This window comes from Macadamia integrifolia, chromosome 4 (assembly GCF_013358625.1).
Source record: "Macadamia integrifolia cultivar HAES 741 chromosome 4, SCU_Mint_v3, whole genome shotgun sequence".
NCBI classification, from domain to species: domain Eukaryota; kingdom Viridiplantae; phylum Streptophyta; class Magnoliopsida; order Proteales; family Proteaceae; genus Macadamia; species Macadamia integrifolia.
In genome coordinates this window covers 20,806,650-20,821,298 of record NC_056560.1, presented here as the reverse complement: position 1 = coordinate 20,821,298, position 14,649 = coordinate 20,806,650, and the positions used below count along the sequence as shown (strand labels likewise).

At 38.4% G+C, this 14,649-nt stretch overlaps 1 protein-coding gene across 2 annotated transcripts; it reads right to left on the bottom strand.

The window, feature by feature from the left end:
• Positions 1-206: 206 nt before the first annotated feature.
• Positions 207-13,717, bottom strand: LOC122075594 (probable leucine-rich repeat receptor-like protein kinase At2g33170). Of its 2 annotated transcripts, XM_042640668.1 has the most exons (4): positions 13,055-13,717; positions 9,735-12,814; positions 7,774-7,901; positions 207-489 (listed from the first exon to the last, which is right to left on the bottom strand). In XM_042640668.1, the coding sequence occupies exons 2-4, from the start codon at positions 12,676-12,678 to the stop codon at positions 478-480; spliced, it is 3,084 nt and encodes a 1,027-aa protein (XP_042496602.1). In that variant the 5' UTR covers positions 12,679-12,814; positions 13,055-13,717; the 3' UTR covers positions 207-477. The 2 variants fall into 2 exon arrangements, with proteins under 2 accessions (XP_042496602.1, XP_042496601.1); XM_042640667.1 differs by lacking the exon at positions 207-489 and having other exon boundaries at positions 7,422-7,901.
• Between the last annotated feature and the right edge of the window lie 932 nt (positions 13,718-14,649).

Sequence of the window (14,649 nt, the reverse complement as noted above, 5' to 3'; positions counted from 1 at the left end):
AATAACATTACACTAATTTTATATTAAGGGTGCATCTTGTTGTCACCAAAATGATGAAGCGACAAGTTGTAAGTTGTAGCCGTCTTTTGATTGCCCCTTATCTTATTTTAAAAAATTATTTAACATAGGGATAAAAAAAAGTTTTCAAAATAGTTTGAAAATGATTTGTCATTATCAAAAAGGGTCTATAATTTTTTGAGTAAACATGTGATAAGAGGATTACCCTTATTAAGAAAATGTATTATAAAAAGGCTATCAAGGTTCAACACTAAGCCTCACCTAGGGTAAGGTGGCACACACCTCCTGGCCTTCTCTGACCTGGCTCAATCACAAAACAAGTATATAAAATAGCTGTCAAAAAGCATTACCTTTTGCTGCTATCTTCCAGATAGTGTTTTAGCCACAACCAAACACCTCATGATCCAATGAGAATATGAAAAAATGTTGGTTCCCCTTCTTGCATTTGTTCCTCAATGTTCATGAATGACCCTAGATCCCAAGTGTAGAACAACAGAAAATGAAGGAGCCATTATTAAGCTTACAATTAGAAACAAGACAGTTTTATCAAATTTACCATCACAGGTTCCCCAGAAAAAATGAAGTTGAACCTGAAACAACATAACTTTCAGGCTGTCCTAGTGTGTCAGGAAAGAAAATGATAGATCTAAAAGGGATACATCATATATTGTGAATTAATCTCAAGACTCAAGAGGTCATAGAATCAGTAGTATTAAACTAGCAGTTGGAGAAAGTAACCCACAGCATTATGATAAGACAAGAAACTTGAGAATTCAGATTAGGGTAGGGGCATCATGTGAGCTATAATTCAACTCAAGGGAAAGGGGGACAGGAATGTCACAAAAAAGTATAGCAAGAACAAAAGCTCATCCAACATTGATATGGGCTGACAACATGAAATGTAATGGCAAGTTCTATTTATCATCAACTTACAGAAAGTTTAAATTTTTTTCTCAAAATAGTAAGGTGGAAGACTAGATGTTGTAGTTGGCACAACAGGGGCATGTTTACCAGAATGAATATCATAAAACAATGATTTTCACTGGCCAAACTAAAAGGGCATAGAGCTCTTGAACAACCTATCATTTTTATACATACAACTGGTAAAACAACTTAATCAAGGAAAATAATATTGCAATTTCACCCCATTATTCCAGCATTAATGGTGTAGAATCCTAGAAGTATCTGTTGCAATGTCTTGCCACTCTTAGATGAGCATATAAAAGCATAAACATGCAGCACACCCACCCCAAACCTTGTCCCCACCCAAAAAATAGGCTTCTCTACAGATCTGCATAACCCACTTCTTTCAGTGAAATGGATAAATACTGTGGCCACATACAACATTAATCTGCAGGGGCAGCTCTACATTTCCAACATATATAGTGACAATGCCCAAGCCTTCCATCTCCACAAACATCCATTAAAAATCAAAGCACAAAATACCACATTTAGGGAGAATATTGGTAAGTCAATCTAAAAAGCTGAAATTTATTATTTAGAGATGGAGATGTGCAAACACATGAAACCTCGTTGAGCTATCTGAGCTTAAATGATTAACATACCCCAACTACCCTGACTAATAGCACAGGCTGACCAGAAAAAGTTTCTCAAAAAGAAAATTTAAAAATGATAAGGTAAGACGAGAGCATAAAAAGAAAAGGGAGGGAGTTGATGACCTTAATTATTCAACCAAGAACCCTCATATCCATGGACTAGTATCATATGCAAGTGCTTCAAACTAGAATGTTCACCTCTAAGGTCTAATCTGGTCATCTCTTAACTCTGTATCACATGCATCAACGGAGAATTTATGGCCTCCTGTCTTGGCAATCTTGTCAGTTAACTTTCCAGAGAGGCAGAGTGTAACATGGAGGATGATATCCTGAGCTATAATTTAGTAAGTCACATGGAATATCGGATATTAGCTCAGCAGCAGATCAAGATGGGAGAAAATCCATCACTGCTAATTGCTATGCCTAAATTTGGCTTGGATGTCAGCTTCTTAGTGGTTGGGGGCATGAGGGTTCTCACAGCACACTGATTTTCCAGTGGCCAAAGCAAACCAAAACAATACTAGAAAGATGATTGGTGCACAGAAAAAATTTCAGTTGACTAGGAATAGAAGCAACATACACCTGACTGAGTCACCCCAGACTGCATGATGCAAGCTTGTGAAATATTCAAAGCTGCAGGATCTGTTAATGTAACTTATTGCCCTGGCAGCATCACAGTTAGCAAGGTAAGGTCATCAAATCTTAACATCAAGGTGTTTATACCCCAAAGGTGAAATGCAAAGGCATAGAAGTGATTCAACCAGAGTGAATGCTGGCACTGTAAGCAGGCAAAGGTACAGATGCTAGGAGAAGAGGACACTAGATGAGAGGCAAGTTAAAAAGGATCAACTGAGTGCAGGAGGCTCCCACTACTGCAGGGTCTGGGAGGGGGAAAGTGTACACAGCCTTACCCCTTGCTTTGCAGGAGAGGCTGTTTCCAAGTTCCGAACCTGTGACCACCATGTTGCAATAGTGCAACTTAACCATTGCGCCACATGTAACGCCCTGACCCCATTAACCTTGCACAATATTGTCCTCTTTGGGCCGTCGGCCTCAAGGCTTTAAAACGCGTTGTGCTATGTTAAAGAAGCTGGAGGTTATTAACTAGTCCAAGAATCTCTCCCTAGGCGACGTGGGACTAAAATTTGCACACCCTCACCAATCTCCCAAACCCCCTGGTACTAGCCGTATTCTTGGTGGGGACACCTCACCGATCTCCCAGGCGAGTCTGGTACTTGCCGTATTCTTGGGTCGTTACACCACAAGCTCACCCACTAGGTGAAAGGCAAGTAGAGAGGCATAATTGAACTGCCACAAAACTCCTTGACAACTTTAGCCTAGGAACAGAAAATAGCAGTAGCAGGGGCATAATAAAGAAACCCCTGCAAAAGAGAGAAAGAAAACACAAACCTGATCAAACAATCCACCTATTTTGATTTACACTATGGGGACTTTGATCCACAAAGCACCAACAAATCATCTTTGTCAAGTCAGATGTTCCTTGCTTCCAAAAGATTGAAACCAAAGGTTGCCACCGATTCCTGAATTTAGCCTTACCTATAGGGCTGATTTTATCACTTTCAAGGTAAATATCTCACTAGATCCACAAGGAATAACCGCTTACCAAGATCAAGAAACAGGAAATTCAAGTGAGTCAAAAACCTCAGCAATCTCACAAACAGCATCTGTTAGTGATCTGCCATCCCCTATCCAATAATGGTCCCCAATCAGGATCACGTTATTGAGAACTAAGAGCGTAAATTTCCTGGGAATTTTCTTCCTACATAACTTCGTGTAGCAAGTGACCTGCCCCACCTCTTGCAAATATTCAGGCTGTTGTGACAAGCAATGATTTAACAGAAAGTATGCCATCATCAGATGTTCATCAGGCTATATTCTCTGTTAGGAACTATCCAGAAAAATCCTCAACCCTTGCAGCAATTCTAACAAAAACACTAATTTTTTAACTTCCCAATCTAAATATTCCTCGGCCAAGTACAGATGTAATCTCCCCTGAACCAAGTCATAAGACTACACATTGTTGCTCCTCTGGACCAATCCAGAACAAGTGTCTAGAAATTGATCTCATCACACCATCAGTCCAGAATAATATTACCCTTTCCAATCTCCAGATTTTCCAGTCATTTTTCCATGAACTTTGATACACCGGTCAACTACCTCCTGATGGGGTACAATATGATCCTGCACCTGATTTGTCTCTCATGGCAAAAATTTCCCACAATTGACAGAGGTCCCACTCTGCATAAGCTTCCCTGCTCCACAGCAAACCTACAGTGATTTGGATAGAACACTACCCCCCCCCCCAACCAAAAAAAAAAAGAAATGGATTGAAGAACTTAGTTGACCATTTAAGAGGGGGTAATACTCAAAACCTCCTTGTCTTTCAGCAATGTTATGTGGTCCCATCTCAGCTCATGACAATTCTTGAGACCTTCCATATCATCCCAAAGGAAATCTTTGCGAAGACAACATGGAAACATGAAAGGAAGACATGGGAGATAAAAATTAAAGGTTAGAAAGAGATGAAAGTTCAGGTGCCATTTCCTATCTTAGACCCCAACCCCCCCCCCCCAAAAAAAAAAAAAAAAAAAACCAAGATGCTTGATTAAACCTCTCTGGATTTGTATCCCAAAATACATTTAAGAAATTACTTAGCTCAAAGACAAAGACCCAAACAAGAATACTTACTCGTATGACTACTTTCAGAACTCATCCGATTACTATTTTTTTTTTTTGGCTAAAAGGAGAAAAATCATATGATTACTAATGACTCAACAAATCACTTAAATATCTGCGACTTAATGACTTTAAGAAAAAAAAAAGCACTCCAAAGATGCCAAACCACTACCAAGATCTAGAAATGGTATGCGCATACACTTTAGCTGATATTTAGAAAATACCAATCCAGATCAGCCAGATCAGGTATACAATCATTTACCCAACACCCCCCCCCCCAAAAAAAAAAAAGGATCAGGAATCAGAAAAGACTGGTCCAATTTATCATATACAGTGGATTGGCCTATCCACTGGCAACATCAGGCTTTTTCCACTAATCAGATGTTCAACATGATGCCAATCTGGATCAGTATTGCCAGGACAGATCTTGATTCCTTCACCAATTTTTAAACCCAGTACTCAAAACTTAACACAGGCAATGCAACACTATATTTATCAGTATCAACTGGAGTATTGATTAGTCAATCTTTAGATATTGTGGCAGATATGTTTCAATACAACTGGATATGTCAGAAATTTAAGATACCCTTACCAATTTCAATGACATTATCATTTCCAGAAATGATACCAAATCGGTTGGACAAGCTAAAAAGAATGCTTTTGAGAAACATCAACTGCTTCTGAAATAGCACGGCAGGGTGCAGGATCTATGTCAGAGAACATGTCATGAAGGGTATATAAGTATATTGACTGGTCAGTCACTTGTAATGAGAATTTCCCTTCTTTCAGTAAAAACACAACAGCAGGCTGCTAAAACATAGCAGTCGTTTCTCATTGTCAGGATTATTAAGGCGGTGAGGCGATCGAGGCGTTTGATGGACTTTCAGAGTGCTTTGGCGATAGGGCGGGCATAAGACGTCGCCTTATTGAATAAAACGTTCTAGTATTTTATTTTTTTATGTAACCATTCTATTTGGCTCAAATGACATATTGAATACTACTCGTATGCTAAATAAAGATTAAAGGTTCACACTTCATACCAATGCAAGATATTCATAAACAAATAAACTAAGTTCATCTTGATCAATCATTATCATAGCATATAATATAAATATATAATTACTCAATCAATATTGATAACCAGCAGCCAAGGAAAACCAACCAGATTACCAGAACCAAGGAGCTGCATATTCATCCAAAAAAAATGAGAGCTGCAGAATAAGCCATAATATTATATCCAGCAGTACCATCTCACAAAGAATAAATCAGAAAGCTAGCAGCCACAAAAAGCAATACTTATTAATCAAAAGACTAATACCCATGCTACAATACACAATCAATATTGATAACCAGCAGCCAAGACCATCAAACGCGAACCAAGGAGCTGCATATTCATAAAAAAAAAGGGGGGGGTGGAGGGGGAAGAAAAGAGAGCTGCAGGTTGCAGTGAAGAAGTGAAGAAGAAGAATGGAGAAGATAGAAGGGAGACTGGGAGAGGAAAAGAAAGCAGAAAAAAAACACTGCAACAAAGGGGGGAAAAAACGAAAAGAAAGAAGAAGCTAGAACCGTCGAAGGGAGAGGAAAAGAAAAAAAATTCTCTCGTACTGCAGTTCCACATTTCCAGCTGCAGTAAGAAAAGAAAAGAAAAAGAAAAAAAACAGAGGAAAATAGAAGAGATTAAGAAAAAGAAGAAGAAAATACAGCAGGAAGAAACCATAGAATGAAGAAGAATAAAGAAGATGAAGAAAAAAAATTAATGAATGCATCAAACGTTCCTGCCTTGGTCTGAGGAATGTCTGCCGGAGAAATCTCACGACCTCCGGTGGAGTTTTGTCGCTGCCGGAGCAAGGTCCGAAGGGGAAAGGAGGAAGGACTACTGTGTCAGCCCCAAAACCCTTGCCCGATTTCTCAGTTAGTAACGTAATGTGATTTGTGTTTTTTTATTTTTATTGAGGTTTTCCATTTAAATACCCTTGCTCCCATGCTTCTCGTATGTAAACTTCCCCATGTACCTACCAATCAATAAAATCTATATGGAATCAGTGGTAAAATAGTTTAAAAAATAAATAAATAAAAAATGGGCATAAGGCGACCGCCTTGCCCATAAAGCGTCATAAGCCTTAACAGTTAAAGCGACCGCCTTACGTGCAGCCAATAAGGCGGTGCACTGCCTTATGCTCCCAATACCACCTCAGCGCCTTGGCGATGCCTTAATAACTATGCATGTAATAGACGATTGTACACTCACTACCAGTTAAGTTTCAGCTCCAAATAAGTAGTGGAAGTGCCCTAACAGCAAGTTTAAAGTGAGCAGAGAAGTACAGAAACATCATTAGATATTGTTACAGTGAAATGGAATTCTTGTAATTCATTTTCACCACTTCCCATGTTTGTTTCTCGCTGAATTTTGATCTGTGAGATTGATGTAGAGTCCAAGGATACCCCTGTTTACCCATGTCTTCCATGTGGCAAGGAAGCAAAAGTTGGTGACAATGAAAAAGGTCACCAATCCTGGTTACATATAGTTTGGCAAGCGATGAGGAACCTACAAGGACCCAACTGGACTAAACGATGGAAAATTCCTATCATATTATCTGATTCATATATGCAAGTCTAAACACCCATGACAATGCGCAGATTCCTAGGCCATGATAACTCACTATCACCAGTTGTTGATTTGGGTATTCGATGGAATTTGAGCAGTATATCTAAAAGACTTCAGACCGATTTACAAGAGCACTGTGTCACCTATAAATGAGGGAAGTTGGGCCACACGGATGTCTCTTTATCTATGTTTACAAAATTCATATAGACACATGTTATTCTATGACACAGTTCATGTTGCACAGCTGATTATTATTATTTCTTTTATTATTGTAACTGTAACTAGATAAAAATATGCAATACCACCCTTACATGTTCTATCTGATCTTGAATCAAGGATTTTGATTAACTCTCTCATATGACAAAGTCGTTTTTAACTGTCAAAAAACCGCAGCTATCATAAAAAAAAAATGGCTCAGCCAGAAATAGGGTATATCATAATTTCCATTGTATTTCTTTGAGATGGAGATACAAAAGTTGAGTAATACTGAACCACGGAAGCTGATGACAGAGCTGAGTGACAAATATAATCTAAAAAAGGTAATATACATAAACTTTATCTATTTACTTGTTGAATAATACAAAGAGGAATCAGCAACGAAGAAAGAATCATTTTTTCATTAATTTAACGCAGTAGATACAATCATGAGAGGTCACCCTTCAAAGGGAGGCTATCATTAATTGGAGAAGAAATAAAGTTCCCTTTCAGCTCACTAGACTCAATTAGCATTGACACAACTTCTCGCATGGTCGGGCGGTCAAAAGGTGACATATTGGTGCAGAGTAAAGCAATTTTTAAGACAGTAATCATGTGATCAATAGTACCCTTGTCTTCTAAATTTAATCGAGCATCAAGAATCCCGGAATTCAAAGAATGGTTCTGAATATAATTTCTCACCCACGTAACAAGGTCACCTCCTTGGTCTAGTGGTTGTACTGGTGCTCTGCCAGTCAGCAACTCCAATAGAACAACCCCATAGCTATAGATGTCACATTTTTCGGTAACTTTCATGGTGAATGCATATTCTGATGGAAAAACAAGTAAAATTATCCATCAATTACGAGGTATGAACATGATGTTTCTAAATAGAAAAAACAAATGAGTAAAATTTGGCTAAGAAACAAAGACTTTAGCTGGAAAGTGAATTAGTAAACTTGAGCTTGTAAGGGAACAGCAGAGAAAACAAAAGCAATCCAAAATATTTCCCTCCATATTCCAAAAAAAAGATGTAGAAATAGTATTGCTCAATCTCGACAATCAATACAGCTGAAAACTATGAATTGGATGTTGTACAGATCAGACATGAGTTGAGCATCTCATGTTTAAACTTCAACCTTAACAATGAAGGATATATTTGTGAAGACCCATGATTTGTGAGAAACATGATTAACCAAGCCTTGGTTATACTTACCCAAGTATTTTATATGTTCTTTTAGCCATATTTTAGTTTTCCTTCAAAATCTCAGTCAAAGTAGGTCAGTCTCATAATAAATTTGGAAATGGATCCAAAGAATCTATTGATATCCTATAGACCGACAATATTACATCTATTTCATGGCATGTATTAGTTAAGATAATAAATAGAAAATTATCAGAAAAAAGAAAAACTTCATAATTCAGATAATGGACAGGCAATTTTTACTCTTGAAAATTTCTCCTTTAATCATGATTTTCTCGAGGTTAGCAGATTTTTGGATGAATTTAGTTGGAAGTGTTCCTTACCAAAATAAGTAAAACTAGAGCAAATATGAAGCACAAATTCAGATGTATACGTATTACACATGTAACACAAAAGATACCTAATGGATATAGAGATGTGATAGGTTAAGACATATTGCAATAGATATCATTACCTCATGCTAATGATATGAATACAACATGTGAAGAAATCTTGTGTCATAAGAAAGCCTTAAAGGATTAGCATGAACTGGGATGGTCTTGAAGGTTCTCATTGTTCCACACATTGTAGCGAAGGCATGGACATAAGTTGTCTAACCCAGAACCTTAAATGCTAGAAAGACAGACATAAGCTTAGGTGTGAGTATAACTATGACTTTGCTTCAAGTTAATACATACACTCTTTTATGGGAACCATTCAATGTGATATATTAGACAAGAGATATTACAAGGAGCCCATAGAAAGCCAATCTTTCCCCTGCTTTCTTTCTATTTCTTTGTGTTACCTATTAATCCTTAAAATTTATGAAGCACCCAGCAGTATCCACATGGCCAGAAAATGACAATAGGGAATGTTCTTGTCACATATTTCACGTAGGAAAATTATATCTTGGGCGAATATTACTTTTTTTTTCTTCTGTATTGTGTTCAAGAGGATACCATTTTAATTTTTAAATGCATCTAATTCATGAGATTGCTAAAGAGTATTCAGCAGATGGAAAGTATAACTAAGATGGTGTATAATGGAAGTGTGGCACTGACAAGCAAGCATGAAAGCATACAAAAAGGGTACAACTCAAGTGCATTTGATCAGTCTTCACAACAGACCTATTCTTGGGTTGACACTGGCAATACACATGATTAGTGCTCTTGCAAAAATGGTTCTGTCAAAGGAAGAAAGAAAAGGAGACAAGGAAGGAAAGTAGGAAGCTTTTGTAGTATTTTCATAAAAACACAAAACATAAACCTACTAGGGGCAATACAATCATATGATACTACCATAACAGAAACCGAGTTGAATATAACTTTTAGTCAATGTCAAACTAAGGTTCCTATGCAGGACAGATAACTCAGGCAATGTATTGAGGCTATAAAGTAAATGGCTAAACAGGAAATTCACTAAACACTGCTTTTCTCAGAAGTTGTTTAGAGAGGGAGGTGGGAGGAAGAGACAAGCTTACCAGGGGCAATATAACCATATGATCCTGCAACTGCAGACATGGATTTGGATTGTGGCATGTCTATCACCTTAGCCAATCCAAAATCCCCAACATGAGCTTGAAAGAAATCATCAAGAAGAATGTTGTTCGACTTTATGTCTCTGTGAATGATCTTAGGCTTACAGTCATGATGTAAGTAAGCCAGCCCCTGAGCAGCCCCTAGAGCAATCATGAACCGTGTCTGCCAGTCAAGGCCACAAGATTCCCCATGAAGCAATTCACCGAGGCTGCCCTTTGCCATGTACTCATAGAGAAGAAGATTGGAACCATGGTGATAGCAGAAGCCATACAGCTTGACAATATTCCGATGCCTCACCTTTCCCAATGTTAAAATCTCAGCACGGAAACTGTTGTCAACATTGTTTCCCTCTCTATTAGATGCAAGCTTCTTCACAGCAATTATCTGTCCGGATTCCATAACAGCCCTATACACTGTTCCACAAGCCCCCCTTCCAATAACAAAACTGTCATCAAAGCTATTTGTGGCTTCGACCAGATCTTGGAAAGTGAACCCTTCCTTCGGGGAAAAGTATATGTCTGAGACAGGAGAAGCTGATTGTCTATCTTGAGAAGGAGCAATGATCTCCACTGGACGCCTCATGAGGTATACAACAAATACAATTAGAAAGAGAGAAATCCCACCAACAACCGCTGCAATTATTGCAATGATTTTAGCCACAGGAGCAGCTACCCCTTTTGATGTTGGTGGGAATGAGGATGAAGTCGGAGATACACTGCAGTCACCAAGAGGCCCACCACATAGCCCTTTGTTTCCAATGAAGTTGCTGACATCCATGTTCTTGAACAATGGAATGGAAGGTAAATATCCAGTTAGGTCATTGTACGAAACATTGCACCCCAGTAAGCTTGACAGATTTTCAAACGTGTCAGGAATTTCACCAGTCAACTGATTGTTGTTCAGCAGGAGGAGTTCCAGTAGAATGAGATTCCCAAGCTGTGGCGGTATTTTCCCAGAAAGATTATTGTAACTAAGATTCATAGCAATCTGCAAGCTTGAAAGTGCACCCAGTTCTGGCGGTATGTCACCAGAAAACGTGTTACCACCCATTTGCAACTCAGTCAGGTGTGAGAGATTCCCTAATGCTGTGGGAATATTCCCTGAAAATTTATTGTCTGAAAGCTTGAGAAGCTCCAACTGTGAAAGGGTTCCAAGTTCATATGGTAGAGCATCGACAAAGTTGTTCTGGCTTAGATCAAGTCGTTGAAGCATCTTACAATTGACGATTTCCCGTGGTATTTGTCCAGTGAGCATATTTGATGAGATGTTAAAGATAACCAACTGGGAAAGATTGCCTATCTCTCTCGGCAACCCAGACATGAAGTAATTAGCTGATAGGTGAAGTCTTTGCAATGTTTTGCAGTTCCCAATTTCAGGAGGAATAGGCCCACTGAACCTATTTGAGTCCAAATCAACAGCAGAGAGATTGACCAATTTGCATAGATCAAAAGGAAGACCCCCTGTAAGCAAGTTTCCACTGAGACGAAGTTGCACCAATGATTTGCATTTTGTAACTCCGGTAGGGATGTTTCCATTCAGCATATTTGAACCTAGATTCAATATAATCAAATTAGACTGTCTACACAAATGATGAGGTATTCGTCCAGTTAGCTGGTTCTCTGAAAAATCAACCACCCAAAGTCGGCTATAAACCCCAAGGCCTTGAGGAATGCTACCACTTAGCGAGTTGTTAAAGAGCTGCAACGTGATTAGTTCTCTCAAATATTGAAATCTAACAGGAATAGGACCTTTGAGGTAATTAATTGAGAGATCAAGCGCAGTCAAATTCACCAAGCTGCTAAGCTCATCAGGGATAACACCCGTAAGCTGGTTCTGGAAAAGGTAGAGTAAACGTAAACCCTTTATCTTGCTGAGCTCCACTGGTATCTCCCCTGTCAAATAGTTCTCAGAGAAGTCAATTTCTGTTACCAAAGAAAGATTGCCAAGTTCTTTTGGAATCGTCCCATTCAACCCATTCCTGTAGATGTATAATTTATCCAGAAATTTCAGGTTTCCAATCTCAATGGGAATTCCACCGATAAGCCCATTCTCATACAGAGCAAGAGTTATGAGGTTTGTACAATTCCCAAGCTCCTTTGGAATAACCCCAGATAGCTGATTCTCCCAAAGGATCATATCAGTCAAGTTCCCAAGCATTCCAATCTCTTTAGGTATTTCACCTCCTAAAGAGTTTTGTGCAAGACCCAGTACTTCCAAGCTCTCACATCCACTAATTTCTGCTGGTAAGCTTCCAGAAATTTTATTCTGACCTGCTCGAAACTTTCTCAATCTCCTGAGATTCCCAAGTGAACGAGGCAGTGGCCCCGTGAGATTGTTAGTGAATGCTACAATTTCTTCCAAGGAAGAAAGGTTCCCAATAGTCTCTGGAAAAGGTCCAGAGAGTTTATTATTGCATATATTCAAAATTATTAAACTAGATACACTACCCAATTCACCAGGAATAGGACCTTCAAACTGATTGTTGTTCAGATTAAGAACCTCCAAAACCGAACAGTTTCCAATCTCCTTGGGTATACTTCCAGAGAACTTATTGAACGACAAATCAAGGTGCATCAAGTGGAACAAACCACCAATACTCGGCGATAGGGTACCTGAGAGATTCATGGAAGTTAGATCAAGGGACCATACAACTGGATCATAATCAAGTGTGCAATTCACACCCCTCCATCCACATGGCGTCTGGTCACCAGAATTCCAACTACCCAGATGACTGAGGTCATCATGAAGGCTACTCTTTAGTGACAGGAGGAGTTGTCCCTCTGTGTTTAATCCTTCGGAACCAGAAGGCAGGAAAAGAGCTAAGAGCAAAACAAATCCAGTAAACACCAGAACCAAAACTCTCTCTAATTCATACACCCTCAGCATTCTAATCTTCGGCTTGAAAGTAAAATGACAACCAAAAGCAAAGAGCAGGAAGAAGCTTAGTTCATTTAGATTAGGCGCCTGCTACGGCATTCATCCACAGATACCACACTTCGTAATTGGAAGAGAACACCCACACCTGAAAATTTGAAGTAAACCAAATCTTAAACTTTCAACCTCCAAAACAAAGGAAACCTGAATGATTGATCTCCTTCTGCTTTCAATTAAATTCCAATGTTTCAAAAACAAGTGTTCAAGCTCTGCTTGTTCTTTTTTACACAAAAGAGCTCTTCAAGGCTGAAGGAATTCCAATCGTTTGAAACAGAAAAGAAAGTTCAATCTCCAATAGAATCCAACATAACCAGTGCATTTTACATACCTCTTGAAGTCCATAACTCGTTGAATAACAGCCCAGAGAAACTCCACCACATCGGACTATTCCAGAGGTCAAAACCGTGAAATGCAAGACTAAGAAGACGAAATGAGCAGAACCCAGTTCACCTCTCCAATTAACTCTCCAAGACAATGACAGGTATGATTTCTCGGCAAATTTTGCAGAGCAAAATCTATCTTTTCCATTGACAAACTCAAGCTTGGAATCCAACTTTCCTTATCTTTTTTTTTTTTTTTCTTTCGTTCTCAGCAGAAACAACTCAGTGCAATGAATCACAACTTTTTGCCTTTTTCCACTACTCTCTCAATATCTTAATCACCAAAAAACAGAAGAGAACACAAAAACCCAACTCATGATTTCTTGAATATTTTATTTGAATACCAGAGATGGGAAGGAAACTCAAAACTGAAGCTCTAATGGCTGACAGAGCGTGCTTTCCACCTTTCTCTCCCATTCTATCCAAAGCTAATTTTCTATTCTCTATTCTTCTAAAAGGTATGAAATTGTTTCTTCAAAAGTCATTTTCAAGAAAACTGAATCTGGGTTAGGTCGGTAATGCCATGAATTCTCTCTCTTCCAGTTGGGCATTTGCAATAGGAAGGAACCAGTAGCCTCCTTTCTCTCTCACACTTGGGATGGAAAGGTGTGAGGCTTGGAATGGATCAATGGAGAGGCTTAAGACTTTTAACAACTCTTTTATTAGTCCAAGTCTTAATGACTCTTACTAATCTAAATTTTTTTCATATAATCTGATAGCTGGTCCACATGAATTGGCATATGTCTTGGGTGATTCATATATTAATCTATTGACCCATGAAAGGAAAAGATGCCACTTCTTTAGGGATATTATTTATTAAAGGTTCCGTATTTTGACTGCAACTTAATACATGCTTGGATTTCTCACCATTAATTATTATAATAAAACGAATGTATCAATGGGGCAGATGTACATAGTTTTACTCATGCTTTGTAGAGAGACTGCTTTCTTGATTTGAAATTGCGAACACTAGGTTAAAGCTATCCTTATTGTTGGGTATGAGAAGAGGCTAATGGTAGATGTACACTTACCCCCGCTTCGTAGAGAGACTATTTTCTATCTTCATATACAATCATAGTTTAAGTAATCCATATTTCTACCAAAAAAAAAAAAAAGTATTCGTATAACATTAATTTTTATGAATGTATTGCTGAAGTATTGCACAACCCCCCCCCCCCTCACACACACAGAGACAAAAAAAAGAATGTGGAGTGAAAATAAGAAGAGAGATTATGATCAATATCCTACTCTATTCTAACATTCCTTGTTGGGATTTATTTATTTATTTTTATCGATATTTATTGCAAAGAAGGGTGGAAGAAGAAAGTAATAACCAAAGAGGCTCGAACTCAAGACCTCCCATCAAACATGGGGCTTGCATCCTTGTTGGGCTTAACTTTTCTTCCTTCTTGTCTCTCTTCCTTTTGTTCTCACTAGTTATATTAAATGATTATTATTATTATTATTATTTAATGGGCCCAAGAAAAATTCAACTCATACCATCGTAAACAGAAGAAGAAGAGTTTAGGAAACAACAACTCCC